The sequence below is a fragment of the Dendropsophus ebraccatus genome, chromosome 3, assembly GCF_027789765.1.
Source record: "Dendropsophus ebraccatus isolate aDenEbr1 chromosome 3, aDenEbr1.pat, whole genome shotgun sequence".
NCBI lineage: Eukaryota > Metazoa > Chordata > Amphibia > Anura > Hylidae > Dendropsophus > Dendropsophus ebraccatus.
Genome location: NC_091456.1, coordinates 93,443,485 through 93,460,206, shown reverse-complemented (window position 1 = coordinate 93,460,206; position 16,722 = coordinate 93,443,485). Strand labels below are relative to the sequence as shown.

Genomic DNA, 16,722 nt, shown 5'->3' with positions numbered 1-16,722 from the left:
TTTTATGTGTAATTCATAACTGTAATTCAGGACACAAAGGTAGCTCAGTTTTAAACATTCTGGAGGAGATTTATCATCCCTGCGTCTGGTGAATAATCACAAATTTTAGCACACAGTGGCCTCTCTGCCACTGTATTCACCAGGCACAGCCCCACCTGCCTAAAGGCTGCAAGGTGGGGAGGAGATTTATTCTGATATACGCCTCCGGAGCAGGTGTATATTTTTGCGTCCATCTCAGACAGCCCAGATTTACTAAGCACTTAGTAAATCTTGTGCAGCACAAAGGGGGAATGATTTATGTTTATTGTAAAAAAAGGCCAGCACTGGCAGGCATATTAGGAATGGTTGCATTAGTTCTAATGGGCAGAGCCTTAAAGGGAAACTGACAGCTCGGATATGCATTATATCTGTGCTGCCAGTTTCCGGCTGCCTATTGCACAAGCATACATACCTTCAGCAATGCTGTGTGATTAGGTTTTTTTTTTCAGTAAAAATGTTTTTTATGTCTGGCTGTGTCCCAGAGGTGGGTATGTGACATTATCTGCACCCGCCCCACTCTGTGACCATGGCTGTGGTTTCAGCCTGTAGCCCCGCCTCCTGCAGAATGATTTACGGCCAGAGGAGGCAGGATGGCCTGAAGACACAGCAGTAGCCAGAGGGGAGGATAGATTCTATTGGGCTCTCCCGACTGTGAAATAGGGGTTGGGGAGTGATAGAAATTCACCAACCAACCCCTTTGTTGTAGGACAGATGAGCCACAACCAGAAATCTCTGGTTGCAGCTGAACCATCCCCATACAGAACACAGAAATGGTCGGCCATTTGTCTGCAGTCCAATTAAAATGAAATTATGTTCATCTGGCTGATATGGCAGTGAACATGTAAGACAGCTGCTGATAATTCTGCTGCTGCAGCTGCTGGTAAATTTAATCAAATGACCGTGACGGAGATAGCTTAGGCTGTGTAACTGCAATCTGTGAGCCTGTCACTTTCCTCCAGAAGATCCCCCTCCAGAGGTACCTGAAAGGTAAATCAAGGTTTCCCTCTTATCTTAGCAGCAGGTTTGTGCAACTGCTTCCTTGCTTTTACACTTGAATATAGTTTTCCTTGGTCACTGTCCCTTTAATCACTGCTGAAATAGCAGGTATACTAAATTAGGAATGTTCTATCACTTAGCTGGTTCACTGAGGGAGGTATGCTTTAGTTCAGCACTCCTTGATTTGCTGACAGTTGGGTGCTGCCCATAGACCGGCTGCATGGCTGTCCAGACAATCTCTCACTGGTAAGCCAGTCCACCAGTGATTGTACCCTGGCAGTAGTTTTCCTTGCCTTCAGAGCCCATATACAGCTGCACAGGTTAAATATATAGTGTGTCTGCCCCTGGACCTTTACACTAATGGTAAGACAAATGGTAAGGCATGATAAATGTAAATCACAATTCATTAGAGTGTACAGCAAACACAGAAACAGACATGCAGTCTCCATAACTCCAGTAAATTATAATAATGAGTAACCACACATTTGCATCTACCTCATCTTCCGCCTCCAAAGCCCCATTACCCAGCCTTGAGAGAGAGAGAGAGATCCCCCGCCTCTACAGCGATCGTCCTGACAGCTCTCCAACAGTGAGTGACTATATCCACTAGGCCCTCCCCAGGACAGTGATCGCTGTGTCTTGGCGAGGCAGCCACTGGCACCATCAAGCTCTGGGACTGCAACGGCCTGGGTGAGTGGGCGGGGCGTATAGGATTCATGGGGCCCCATACAGTTTTTGTTATGGGGCCTGATGAATTCTAGCTACGCCCCTGACTGCCACAAACAATGATCATGATCATTATTTGCAGACGTCCTTATCAATAGACGGACATCTAGAACATAGCCTTAGACTGTTTTGGCACTTTGGAAACTGGACATACCTATAAGTTGAACATCCTCCTATTTATTGTCATGGTCAAAGCAGTGGCAATTCACAATAAAACCATGTGCATTGCAGCTGTTAAGTCAATGATTGTAAAAGCCTGCCATTAAGAGACACATATTGTGACATATGTATATTGTCAAGCTGAAGTAGTACAAAATAGAAATAAATGTGACTTGAAGTGTTCCTCAAGTATAAAAAACCTCTGTAGAATATTCACCTCAGTTTGTAAATTAATGTCTCTGAACAGCACAGAGCACTTTTATCCAATTTTCTTGCCGGCTACACACTCCATTCCATCTAGTATAGCCTGAGTGGAAGACACGAATTACTTCAGCACTTCCTTCCTGCTGGAAGAGATAGTCAGGGATGGATTTATCTTGCAGTATAGAAGGCTTGAGCTTTAAATGTGCCCTATGTGCCCTTTAAATTTTGGCCTTTAGGTTTTGTTCACATCTTTTTTTTTTCAGGCACGTTAATAATATACACCCAGGAATATACCCAATGTACTCCCCAAAGTGTACCTGTCATTTTAACTTTCAAAATCTAAATCACCAGTAGATGTTGATTTCTTTTTGTTGTTGTTAACATGCTGTAAAACAAAGCTGAACTTACCAGAAATCCAGGTCCAGTCTCCGGAAGGCAGATTTTCTGACTGTGCTGGTTAAACAAAAGAATTCCAGCCAGTACAAATGTTGTCCAAAATTATGCTGTGATATCTAGAGACTTGCTCGCATTTATCAGCTAATATCAGTGGTTCTGTCTTCAATGCATGCAACTTTTTCTTGTCCTAACAACTAGACATTAGTTGGGAGGAGGATCAATTTGCAGTTTCCTGCAGTTAATTTTGAACTGAACCTTATGACCACCTAATATTTAGCTATATTTATGTATCCCATAACAATAAACAGTAGTGCTATATCTGGTGTTTGTAGAAACTATAGTGACTTTTTATGATGCGTTCACACCTACAGGATCTGCAGCTGATTTTCTGCAGCAGATTTCATTTAAATAACTGAACACAGCATCAAATCTGCTGCAGATCTGCTGCAGATCCTGTAGGTGTGAACGCACCCTTATATGTCTTTTCTTCTTTCTTTGCCATAGATGCTGGCCACACTCCTAGTTATACGTCAATTCCTACAGAATGTGAAGGAAGTTGCACAGCCCCACTTGTACCAGAAAGTGCAGCAAGGAGATATTAATCCAAGATCCATGATGCTCTTTGTTCGGTATGCACTAAGGAGACTTGTGCAGAAATATGCACTCCCTCAGCGCCATGCAAGGACACCTGGTGACCCTCTAGAGCCTGGCATTGGAAATAGGAAGAAATGCTTGAATGGAGGATGTGGCGTGCCAGAGGAAGAGGAGGAAGGAGTCTCCGAAGAGGAGGAGTTAGAGGAAGAAAGCATCATGGATTGTGGACTGAAACTAAAGAGGGTTAGCTTTTTGGAAAAAGAGGAAAAGCGTGTGGAAGAGAGCATATTGCCTCAACAGGATGATGATATTGGCTTTTTACAGGAAGGAAGTCCTACACTTGTGGAGAAGGGCAGTGACCCAGCATCAGTTTTCCAGTTGGGGGATGATGATGATGAAGAAGATGAGAAAGAAGTCAGTGGGGAGTTACAAGATATTGAGGAACAGGAAGCTGCTGTCAAGCTGAGGCCACATAGGAGAAGAAAGAAAAGGCTAAATGTTGAGCCAGAGTTAAGCAGGGAAGGTGAGGAAGAGGATGAAGAAAGTTTAAGAAAGCAAAAAAGAGAATCATGGATGGACCCTCCAGATGACCATTATCCTACAAAGCTGACTCAAGCAGAGGTTGAAAGTTGTATGAAAAAGTATGAGGTGAGATATAGTTAGATGACTGCACTGTACTAAGAACTACATTTGCTTATTATGAATTGCATCACACAGTTTGTGCACCTGCATCGGTATATATTTATAACATTTTTTAAATCATGTAAATTTTGCAAAAAAAAAAAAATACAAAATAAGTGAAGAAAATTTTCCCAACATTGTCTTCCCTACCCTCAAATCTTGAACTATGGTACACATAGTGAGTAACAGAAAACTATAACATAATAAAAAAGCATTCAGCATATGCAAGTGTATACATATAGTGAGCCAAAAAGAAAAAAACTTATTTGATGCAGTCCCACAAGATTCTCATCAGGATAGGGGTCAGGGATTGATCTCATATAAACACACATTGTAATGTCTGACCCCTATGGCATAAAGGAGGAGATTTATCAAACTGCTTGAAAGTAGAATTGTCTCAGTTGCTCCTAGCAACCAATCAGATTCTACTTTTCATTCCTCACAGAGTCTTTGGAAAATGAAAGGTGGAATCTGATTGGTTGCTAGGGGCAGCTAAGAGAATTCTACTGTACACCAGTTTGATAAATCTTCCCCTTAGTGTGTCTATTCCTATCACAGCAGGACACAATGTTTGGAAACAATGGGTGATGATAGTGATAAATTATTGAGCTATGTGACTTTTTAAAGCTTTTTACAGGCACCTCATTTAAGATATATAGTTTTCTTCAAAGCTATAAGCCATTTAATCTTGGCAATCCTCTGCCTCCTGGAGGGGGTGGGGGGTAGGCTCATCCAACCAATGTTTGTGCGATCAGTTTGCTAGCTAGGTATAGAGTATGTACAAAATTTTTACACCTCCAAGGCTTTTAATAAGGAGTCTTCACTAAGAGCATTGGAGAGTATATCCCTTGTAAAATCAGCTTCCACTAGGTTCCATCCCTGAAAGCGTTGCAATTGGGATGCGTAATAATAGAGATGAGGTTCAGGTACCGCCAGACCTCCCTCTCTCTCCCCCCTTTGCGCAGCAGCAATTATAATTATTAACAGATATATGAAAAGGACCTTATTCGTTATACGATGGACATAAACCATGTCTGATGGACCACATCGGGTATAATGCCATCTGTCATTTACAAAAAAAAAAAAAAAAAAAACACTGCTTGTTGTGCTATTTTTTCCCCAGCAAATCTGGTACTAATTCTGACTTCTCATGGAACATCCAGGGGTACTTACCCAAGTACTTTCTATAACAAACTGATTTGTGGATACCTAATTTCTGTTGTATTGTATAAATTATAAATGGCAAATTAGTTTTGATGTTTTAATGTGCACTAGTCATATTTTCTGCCACTCTTCCAGCTGGCATGATTTGTGATATTAACTGATGCCCTCTAGTAGTATTCATCTTCTAAAACCCTGTGTGCATTTTGTTTAATTATACAAGATTATTAAAGTGATCTGTCATTTAAAAACAAACAAACAACTTTTGACATGTCAGAGAAACATATCAAAAGTTTTATCAGTCAGGGTTTAAGTGTTGAATAAGCTGCCCCAAGTTTCCCTCCCTATTCTGAGTCTGTGTGAGGAGACGGCTCCACAGACTTATATTATGCGTCCATCTCCTCATGTGACACAGATTGGGTAGAGGATGATGAGCCCAGACTTCTGGCTTGTTCTTCTGATTGGTCGTGGTGTAAACACTTAGACCCCAACCAATCAAAACTTATGACATGTCAAAAGCTTTTCCTTTTGACAGTGCAAGACTTTTTTAATTGAATTAAAGTTACTGCCAAAGGAAGACTCTTAAGTATTTTAAAGGGGTTATGCCTCTTTAAAATACTTCAGACCATTAGAATTTGGACCTCCCTCATCATTACCAACCACCTGTTTGAAGGAACTGTACTGCTAGAGCAAGTGGGAATGGGATAAAGCTGCAGTACCTTGCTTTGCTGCTAATAGTAGGGCATATGCAGGTACCAGCCACTGTAAACCTTTAAAAGCCTGCGGTGATCCCTTCAAACAGCTGATTGGCAGGGGTGCTAGCTAATATTGATGGCTTATCCTGAGGATAGAGCTGCCAAACTGCTACATAGGTTTGTAAGTAGTGAGACCATGCATACTTTTTATTGTGGTTATCTGCTTTTTGTTACAGCTATGGAGTGTCATTGAGACGTGGCAAGGGCAATAAAGTACACTTCAGTGTCCTGGCAATGCCTCTGACACTTAAAGTGTCACTGTCATCATAAAACACTTTTGTAAGAGAGACGTATCATAAGTTTTAATAAGTCCTAGTCTGAGTATTCAGACCCGTACCAATCATAAGAACGAGCCGGGAGAAGACCGCACTCAGCGTGGTTCTCTCCCTGCTCTGTGTCACGTGTTTAGTCAGGCTCATAATGCAGGTCTATTGAGCTGACTGATTTCACTGAAACAGAGTGGGGAGAACTCTCAGACCTGGACTGTTTAAAACTTTTGACATGTCAAAGGTTTTCTTTTTTTAGGTGATACTTTAAGAGCAGTAATAAACATTTTAGGCGATTACATCCTCAGACAATAAAGGTATTAATAGTCCCATTGCTTACATAGCTGTGTAGCCATGTGGCCAGTTTGGGACATTTTTCCTAGCTGACAGTTTCCCTTTAAAGCCCAGATAACGCCTTGAAAGAGGGCCTGTGGTTAGTCCAAAAATTAAGTTGGATTCCCCGATTCCAGCAGTACTTTTACTGTCTTGCTATGTCCCACTGGTTCTAGCGTGTTTTTTCCTCTTTGGTTGACTATCTATACTTGTCACTGAATTGTCAGATCAGGAAAAACTTTATTAAAGGGGCACTCTAGCGAAAATATATATTTTTTTCAAATCAACTGGTATCAGAAAGTGATATAGATTTGTTTTTTTCTTCCCATTTAAAAATCACAAGTCTTCCCATACTTATCAGCTGCTGTGTGTCCTGCAGGAAGTGATGTTTTCTTTTCAGTATGACACATAGCACTCTGCTGACATCTCTGTCTGAAACAGGAACTGTCCAGACCATACTTGCTGCAGGACATAAAGCAGCTGATAAGTATGGGAATACTTGAGATTTTTAAATAGAAGTAAATTACAAATCTATATAGATTTCTGACACTAGTTGATTTAAAAAAAAATATTTTTTTTTTTGACAGAGTATCCCTTTAAAAAAAATTTGGAGTGAATGCTAGGCTAAGGTGGTGTGAATGTTGATCAGGGGGTGGGTGATTATAAAGCTCTCTGTCACACCCCCAGAGCCAAATATTCACACATTCTGCCAACCTGTCTATTCAGTGAAAAGTATGCCTAATTTAGTATTTCAGTATTAAATATCTATATATAGGTAAAAATCTACATAAAGATTATGATTGTGGGTTCTTCATTGCTCTTCTTGTGTCTTATAACGTTATCTGATAATTATACACATGCTTTCCTTAGGATACCTTCCAGGATTATCAAGAAATGTTTGTGCAGTTTGGCTATGTGGTCCTCTTCTCATCTGCTTTTCCCCTCGCTGCAGTATGTGCCCTTGTTAATAACATCATTGAAATCCGCAGTGATGCCTTCAAGCTGTGCAGTGGACTCCAGAGACCATTCGGTCGCCGTGTGGATGGTATAGGACAGTGGCAAGTAAGGAGCTGGTGGGTGTGGACAGCACTGAGAGATTTCTATAGAAAGGGGGTTTGATGTCCTCTATTGTACTAATAGAATGGGAAAGTTGATGTCTCCTGGAAGCTATATATAGCTTTATATACTGTAATTGGAATATAAATCAGTAACAATTATAACTGCAGAAAAAAAGCCTTTTGTTTAAGAAATATTATGGCCGTGCTTGAGGATAAGGTTTATGTCTTTCTCTTGCAGAATGTGATGGAAGCAATGGGCGTCATTGCCATTATCGTGAACTGTTATCTGATTGGACAGTGCGGGCAGCTTCAGCGACTAATACCATGGCTGGGTCCTGAAACAGCCATCATATTTATTGTCGTACTAGAGGTGTGTTACCATGTCTTATGTACAGACTGGAAATAGGGCAGTTCCAAGATTGTAAATCATTTCTTATAATAGACTATGCAGCACTATAAGAGCATAAGAGCATAGTATGAGGACAGGTCAGCTGTACTATAAAATATAAAGGCCCTATTACAAGAAGCGATTACCATCCGTATTTGACAGATATTGGCCGTTACGGCTGATAATCGTCTTGTGTAATAGAAGGCAACTATCAGCCCCCCCTCCCCGACTCTTACCAGCTTGCTGCCGACACGTGTAATAGTGGGGAAAGGCGCTTACTTGCTTGTGTCTCTGAATCGCCCCGTGTTATAGGGGCTTAAGGAGAAAATATAGATTATGCCATTTATACTAAATATAAAAAATATACAAGACACATAGGTGGAATCTATCAAACTTGCACATACAGAAACAGGTCACAAAATATTGTGCAAGCAAATCTGTTGTACAGTATATTGCTGGGTATGTGTCCTGCTTACCAGATGGGCAAGAGGGGGGCATTAAGAGAGCACTCCCTTTTCCCCACCACCAGTGCTGATTTATTACAATTTATATATATGCCAGCTCTATGATGCTGTCACATATTGCTGTAATGCTGTACAGATCACTTTACAGCAGCCTCCTCTTATAACTACAGACACAACAGAAAGTCTCAGCTTAGTTTTAGCCCCAGTGGTGAGAATGAAAACTGCAAGGTTTAACCAGTAGGTAGAGGAAGATTGTGATCCCGCTTTATAGAGCTCTGGTGAGACCACATCTGGAATACTGTGTCCAGTTCTGGAGACCTCACCTAAAAAAGGACGATGATCAAATAGAACGGGTCCAAAGACGGGCTACAAAAATGGTGGAGGGTGTGAGGCATAAACCATATCAGGAAAGACTTAAGGATTTGAATCTGTATAGTCTGGAGGAAAGGGGGGACATGATTCAAACCTTTAAAGGGGTAGTGCGACGCTAAAAAATTATTCACAGAATAACACACATTACAAAGTTATACAACTTTGTAATGTATGTTATGTCTGTGAATCGCCCCCTTCCCCGTGTCCCACCACCCCCGCCCATGTACCCGGTACTGCGGGCGCGTCATCAGCTGCTCAGCCGAGATTGGCTGAGCATAACTGTGCTCAGCCAATCGCGGCTGAGCACAGTTATGACTCGGCGGAGGGGGGGCGGCGGCAGGAATTCGGCCATCCGTCCGAAGATGACGTTTGGCACAAGATGGCGGACGGCCCTCGACACGGATCAGGTAATGTATAATGCACCACACACTTTGGGTACACGGGCGGGGGTGGTGGGACACGGGGAAGGGGGCGATTCACAGACATATCATACATTACAAAGTTGTATAACTTTGTAATGTGTGTTATTCTGTGAATAATTTTTTTGCACCGCACTACCCCTTTAAGTATGTTAAAGGACTAAATAAGGTTCAGGAGGAGAGTGTTTTTAGTTAAAAACTGAGCTCAAGAAGAAGAGGACACAGTGAGAGGTTATCTGGGGGAAAGATCAGAAGCAACGAGAGAAACTATTATTTTACTGAAATAGTAGTAGATACTTGGAACAAACTTCCAGCAGATGTGGTTGGTAAATCTACAATAACAGAAATTAAACATGCCTGGAATACACATATATCTATCCTAAGATAATAAGAAGGAAAATACTAAATGGGAAGACTAGATGGACCTAGTGGCCTTCTTCTGCCGACAGTCTTTTATGTTTCTATGTTTCAGGATTATTTTATAATATACTGTACAAAGAAAAATGGAAAATTTTAAAAAAGTCAACAAAAATTCTTTAAAAATATGTTTAAAATAAAAACATTATTTAAGTAATAAATCATTTTTTGATGACACATTACCTTTTAACAAGAATGCTAGTAGAGAAACAAAGCATGCCGTGTCAAGGATGGGATTTGCATATTTACTCATATTATTTATTACCAAGGACTAGAGATGAGCGAACCTCGAGCTTGCTCGAGTCGATCCGAAACCGAACTTTCGGCATTTGATTAGAGGTGGCTGCTGAACTTTGATAAAGCCCTAAGGCTATGTGGAAAACATGGTTATAGTCATTGGCTGTATCCATGTTTTCCAGACAACCTTAGAGCTTTATCCAAGTTCAGCAGCCACCACTAATCAAATGCCGAACGATCGGGTTCGGATCGACTTGAACCCGAATCCGGTTTGCTCATCTCTACCAAGGACCCCTTTTAAGTCAAATTAAAAAAAAGCTGGCACTTTTAATTTTTTTTTTAACTTGCTTCTTCTTTCAGCATTTTGCACTGCTTCTAAAGTATATAATACATGTGGTGATTCCAGACATCCCTGGATGGGTGGCTGAAGAAATGGCCAAGTTGGAATACCAAAGGAGAGAAGCCTTTAAGGTACAAAATAGAACTATAAAACTTATATTAGTTTACATTTCCTGGCATTCATTGCAATGTTTATACTGAGCATAGATTTTAAAGGGATGGCTGTAGTGACGTCACTGAGTAACTTCACTGCAGAGCGCCACCCCAATATACATTAGAAGGGGCGGATCAGGGTGAGGGCAGTAGCCACGCACCCAGTGCAACAAACCTTCCTTATTAGCATATGAAGTGAACTACTGATATCCTGCCATGTGCACTACAGGGACATATCAGCAGGTTAGATACTTCTAACCTACTGATAGTTTTCCTTTAAAGGGCTGTTTGAAGTAAAATGATCTTTGAAGTAAAATGCACGATGCTGCAGAATTTTGCACTGTTGCAACTAAAGGTATAGAGAGTGCAGTAATGAAACACACATAAACAAGCAGATGATAAGCTGGAGTGTTGGGAGTCGGACCCTCACTAACCTAATAGTGATGAGCTATCCTGAGGATAGATTATCAGTTTTGAAAAGCTGGATAACCCCTTTAACCATAGTTGGTCCCTTGTGCTGCCAACCTTTTCGCACAGTAAAAAACACCATAGGCATGTCTTTTACCTACGGATAATGGCTGCAGAGTGCAGACTAAGTTGGTCAACGTAGATATATTTTAACATAAGCAAATGTAAGCAGTGATTTGCTACTAAACCAACATATCAGCTCCTGTTTTGTAATTTGTGACATTTGGCCTGGCTGCCAAGGAAAGCATCCAGAATTCTAGATACCCCCATAGGGTTCGGTGGGGCATCCATACCAGAATTCTAGCCGAAAAAAGTCTTGAACGGACATCCTTCAGGAAAAATCCTGAAGAGTGTCTCTGCCCAATACTACCCTATGGGTCAGGGCTGGGGCGTAGCTAGCATCCACGGGGCCCCATAGCAAAAAATTTTAGGGGCCCCCCTCACCTACGCACAACACAAAGCACTGCATGTGTGTGTGTGTGTGTATATGTATATATAATGTATATATCTGCTTTACTGCTCGTGCACTGATAACCCCTGACCTCTGCACGCACATTTTTCTTTCCTACTTGATTGCGCAGCTGGAGAACAGAGGTCAGAGGTTATCAGTGCAGTGAAGCAGAGATCTCTGTTTCTGCTTGTTAACCCTTTTTTGTGTTGCAGCATGTAAGTAAACATTGGGTCACTTACACACTGCAGTACATAAGGGTTAAGCAGAAGGACACACTCTCTTACCTTCTCCCCTGGGCCCCCCTTCTGCATGGGCCCCATAGCAACTGTCTACCCTGCCTCTATGGTAGCTACGCCACTGGGTTAGGGAATTGTTATTAAGAAATCCAGACAGATTTTCACGATGTATGAAGGGGGCCTTACTTGTCAGTATGGTGTAATTTTTATACACTCACTGTTTATCCGTGGCAGTGCTAGCTGAACACCTTGTGAGCTAGTAGTCCTCTCTTTGACATGCAAACACCCTGGAGTCCTCCACATTCATGAGCTGTAAGCTAACCCTGCTCACCCGCTCCTGCTCAGCCTAATTGTGAATATGAGGATTCCTAACATAATTGTTAGCTCTCACTGTACCTGATAAACTGTGTTTGTATGAAAACTACACTATATTGAGAAGTAAATGATACACTGTTGAGATCACATTATGTATCACAAAGTTAAACTCATTTATGACAGCATAAATCTGGTGACAGATTCCCTATAAGAGTGCCTTCACACGTATCAGATCCGCTGCGGATCCAGTGCCATTCATCCCTATGAGAACACATACTCGCAGCGGGATTGACATCCCGCTGTGAGTATGTGAGTTTTTATTAGCAAACACAATAGACGTGGTTGACCACATTTTTCTGTATATTAAAATTAAACATATTGCTACAGATACAGTGAAATGGGTGCAAAAAGTCAGTGTGAACCCATCCTTCCAGAAAAATGTTGTAAATGTTATTTTTGTTTACGTTGCAATATTTAACCCCTCCCCGCAGAAGGACGTACCAGTATGTACTGCTGCGGGTGGGGAGGTCCAGAAAAAGACCACGATGTGACCCCTTTCTTAACCACGCGATCACGGCTGCTTTTTGCAGCCCGAGACTGAGGCTATTGGTGGGAATAGAGCAATTTTAAGGAACATTTAGGGTTTTTTTTTTTTTTAAAGGTTTTAATATTTTAAAAGCCATCAAAGAAAGTAAAAGTTGCATATCATTGAAATGGTACTGACCTGAAGAACATAGATAATAGGTCAATTTTACCATAGGCAAATGGCATAAACACAAAACCCCCCTAAATAAAAATATTGCGTTTTTTTTGTTTGTTTTTTTTCAGCATATTTTATGCAAAAATAAATAATCTGACATTGCAAAGTTAAAGTTACAGGTAGTGGCGCAAAAAATAAGGGCTCATGTGGGTCTGTAGGTGAAAAAAAAAAGCAAGTGCTATGGCCTCTTAAACACGAGGAGGAAAAAATGAAAACACAAAAACAAAAATTGGCCTTGGAGGGAATGGGTTAAAAAAATCCCCCCCCCCTCCCCCCCAAGTCCATGGGGAACAGATTCAGCAGTATGGAATACAACAGCATCTGTTTTTACCATCCAGTTTTGCTTCTGTTTTTTTCCTTTTAATGTACACATTAAACAGACAGAAAAATGCAGTGTGAACCTAGCTTTGAAAGGTACTGAATGCACAGAGTCTCACTCCTGAGACCGGTAGGGACATCTGACTTGTTTGCTGCATAGACTCCAATGAAGTGAAAGAGTCGGATTTTATTGACAGTATGTTGGGATCACAGTGGGTCCAAGCACATGATAATAATAGTGTGAACTTCAAGACCATGCAAATAACTCGGTACACTTATTGTCACACTTTAGAAACTGATGCAAGTTAGTGGAAAAGTTCTTGTTAGAGAGTCTGACAATAAGTGAATATTGGATAAACAGTGACTTACTATCTCCTCTGTTCTTAATAGAAACATGAACGTCAGGCCCAGCATCGGTATCAGCAGCAACAGCGCAGGAAGCGAGAGGAAGAAGAGCGACAACGTCATGCTGATTATCATGCAAGAAAAGAACGTGAGAGAGGGGGAGAGGAGGGAAGATCTGGGCAGGACTCTCAAACACATGAGAAGAACTCAAGTAAAACTAAGCCATGTGGTTCCCAAGGTGGGAGTGCTCATGACAAACCGAAGAGGCCCAGCTCCCTGCTGGCCAGCAATAATGTGCTTAAACTAAAGCAAATTATACCCCTGCAGAGCAAATTCTTGTCAGGGACCAATGCCAAATCCCCACAGTCACCGCCAGGGGGAGATACCAAAATACCTAGCTTCCTAAGTTTCAAGTTTTTAAAATCTCCTGAAACGCGTAGGGAGGCAGCACCAGAAAGAGCTCATTCTCCAACCAAACCTTTCCATCCCGGGAAGCTGTTTAACTTTGGTAAAGGTGAAGGGCAAATAGGAGGCAATGGTACAGGAGCGCCTATTTCCGTGCAGCCTCGTGGGGCAACAGCCGTAGTAGCCTCATCAGATGGGACAGTTCCTGGAAAGTCTCAGTTGAATGGAGTTTCAGAAGACATACCTGTGGATGATGCAGATGACCAGGGGAGGGCACATAAACAGTGAGCTCCTTTGACCTTATGACTGCCTCCACCTCTGTAACAGGGCATGGGAGCACTGCAAGCGGTGGAGGGGGAATTTTTTTTCCTGCTGAGATTGTCTTAAGTGCATATCAGAGAAAATTCCAATGATCTGGAGATGCCATCTTGCATAATGAGCTACACTGGTGCAATATGCTATATATACACATGTACCGCCTTGTGACAAGAAGGTGCTGCGTTGTGTAATGCCGAGTATCACTATACACTTCCAGCCTTACTGGATTATGAACTTTCTGTACTGTGTTATGATGCTGAGTATCCATATACACCTCCAAGACTTTAACTGAGCGGATTTCATTATTCAAACATACTGCGCTATACCATGATGATGATAATGATGATGAGTATCATATATATGTTGTCTTCTCATCATAATGATGTCATGGTGAGCACAGTAACTTATTATATCCAATACATATCTGAGCCCATAATAATGATGAGGTGTATAATGATGCAGAGTATATATTTACAGAACATTACCATGTCTATTTCCTCCTGATCAGATACAGACAGCAAACCTGAACTAAGCTCTTGCTGCATGGCAATGGTTAGGGAAAGGAGAATGCAGTACAGGTATTACAGCTGGTAACCTCTCCTGCAGTGCCTTATTGCAGGCCAATCTGGCTGTGGAGAGGATTCACCTTGTCTCTACAACAGTTCTCTATAGACCAGCAGCTCTTCACACCTGTGTAATACCTCTGCTGTCTTCTTTACTCCTGTAACTAATTTGCTGATCTAGAGGCCGTATGTACATTTTAATAGAAAATCGCCAACAACAAAACAGATAAGAGAGCTTTTTTGATTAGTTAGGGGCATCCTAAGTGTACAAGTAAATGTAAAGGTCTTATCATATGACGGTCATAGGATGTGTGAATGGAAAGAACTGCACAATGAATGAAGGGGTTCACAATTTAGCACCCTCACACCGCACTTTTCCCCTGTTATGTGATGGCTTCAGTCAGAACTCCTAAGACATACACAAAACAGGAAGCAGTTTCACATGCACTGCTTCCTGTTCTGTACTGAAACAATGTGCTCATGAGTGTGTGTCTCATAGTGTATACTGACCAGTCTGACACTTTGTTGTCTTCATCTTCCAATATTATAGAATCTGTAAAAACAAAAAAATCTGCAGGATCAGACAGAGACTAATCTCCTCTATTGTCTAGTGCCCACATTCATTGGTGTGCCATAAAGTTCTGTATCTGACACCAAGTCTTAGAGTACACCATAGTGTTGGTCCTGTTAGTTTGTCTGTCCATTAAAACATTAAATAGTAAAGGTCTGCTACACCTAACCCCTACGAATGGAGTCCACCCCCTTCGAGTGCACCACTATTCCCAGCGCTCACAGGATATAAATGAATAAATGAGTATGTACCAATATAGAGGGCTCTCTAGAAGCAGGTGGTGTGTTACAAACACTGTCAAGACATATGATTTGTGCACCTGTATAAATTGTACGTCAACATTTATTGCTTGAATCTATATATCATATTGATAGTAGGTCATCGCTGTAAAAAACCTAGTAAGGTAAACCTAGTAGTAGAAAGCAGTCTATATGCATAGGAAATACATAAAAATCACATATAAATGCCTAACTAGTATAAAGATAAAAATGGATAAAATCTATAAGATAAAATAAAAATTGTGTGTATATGGAGCCTAGTGAGGTTGCCTGCGCCGGGCCCAGCGCAGGCAGCTCACCTAGATGTATTTAGCAGTAGTCCCGAATCAAGAAGTCTGGCATAGGCTCGTATCGCTGGATGGCCGTTGGAATAATTATATTAGTGTCCTAGTGAGACAGCTTACTTTTCAGATCATACACTTTGGGTGAGATAAGGTGCTATAAATGACAAATGGTGGAATGTCCACCTCTCACCCTGCCGGCGGTAGCTCCCACGGTCCAATATAGTATTGTAGCGGCGGTCCAAGTCTCAGTCAGTGCGGCTTCTATGCAATCCGGATGCACGGATTGCATAGAAGCCGCACTGACTGAGACTTGGACCGCCGCTACAATACTATATTGGACCGTGGGAGCTACCGCCGGCAGGGTGAGAGGTGGACATTCCACCATTTGTCATTTATAGCACCTTATCTCACCCAAAGTGTATGATCTGAAAAGTAAGCTGTCTCACTAGGACACTAATATAATTATTCCAACGGCCATCCAGCGATACGAGCCTATGCCAGACTTCTTGATTCGGGACTACTGCTAAATACATCTAGGTGAGCTGCCTGCGCTGGGCCCGGCGCAGGCAACCTCACTAGGCTCCATATACACACAATTTTTATTTTATCTTATAGATTTTATCCATTTTTATCTTTATACTAGTTAGGCATTTATATGTGATTTTTATGTATTTCCTATGCATATAGACTGCTTTCTACTACTAGGTTTACCTTACTAGGTTTTTTACAGCGATGACCTACTATCAATATGATATATAGATTCAAGCAATAAATGTTGACGTACAATTTATACAGGTGCACAAATCATATGTCTTGACAGTGTTTGTAACACACCACCTGCTTCTAGAGAGCCCTCTATATTGGTACATACCCATTAAAACATTAAACTGTATGGGGCTGTAAGTACATGGACATCAGGTAGAAATTTGGTAAGTTAAAAGTGATTTTTTAGTTAAAACGAACTGATTTTATAGCAAGAAGGTATCCTTCTCACATGGGAAGCATTTCATGTAGTGTACTGGACTTTACCAAACAGGCTTTGTACAGTCATTAAAGCAGCAGAGCTATGAGTGGTGCCCCTACTGGCAAAGGTATGGCACACATGCTGTATACCATGAGTATACAACTGGGAGGATCACAGTATACAACTGGGAGTATCTTAACCCTTAATGGACTATCTAATATGTATGGGGTTCTCCCGACAACAAATGTTGAAGGAAAGTTGGATCAGGTAATTTGTTCTCACAGAACAT

At 41.4% G+C, this 16,722-nt stretch overlaps 1 protein-coding gene across 4 annotated transcripts in view; it reads left to right on the top strand.

Annotated features, from left to right (window-relative positions):
- ANO8 (anoctamin 8) overlaps positions 1–15,202 on the top strand; it is an 82,148-nt gene extending 66,946 nt beyond the window's left edge. For 2 of the 4 annotated variants that reach the window (XM_069964398.1, XM_069964400.1), the window contains exons 13-17: positions 3,025–3,762; positions 7,181–7,372; positions 7,607–7,738; positions 10,026–10,136; positions 13,096–15,202. In XM_069964398.1, coding sequence (XP_069820499.1) covers positions 3,025–3,762; positions 7,181–7,372; positions 7,607–7,738; positions 10,026–10,136; positions 13,096–13,743 — 1,821 coding nt within the window. In that variant the 3' untranslated portion in view covers positions 13,744–15,202. The remainder of the gene's footprint in view (positions 1–3,024; positions 3,763–7,180; positions 7,373–7,606; positions 7,739–10,025; positions 10,137–13,095) is intronic. The other 2 variants (XM_069964399.1, XM_069964402.1) reach the window with 2 other exon arrangements.
- The last annotated feature ends 1,520 nt before the right edge of the window (positions 15,203–16,722 follow it).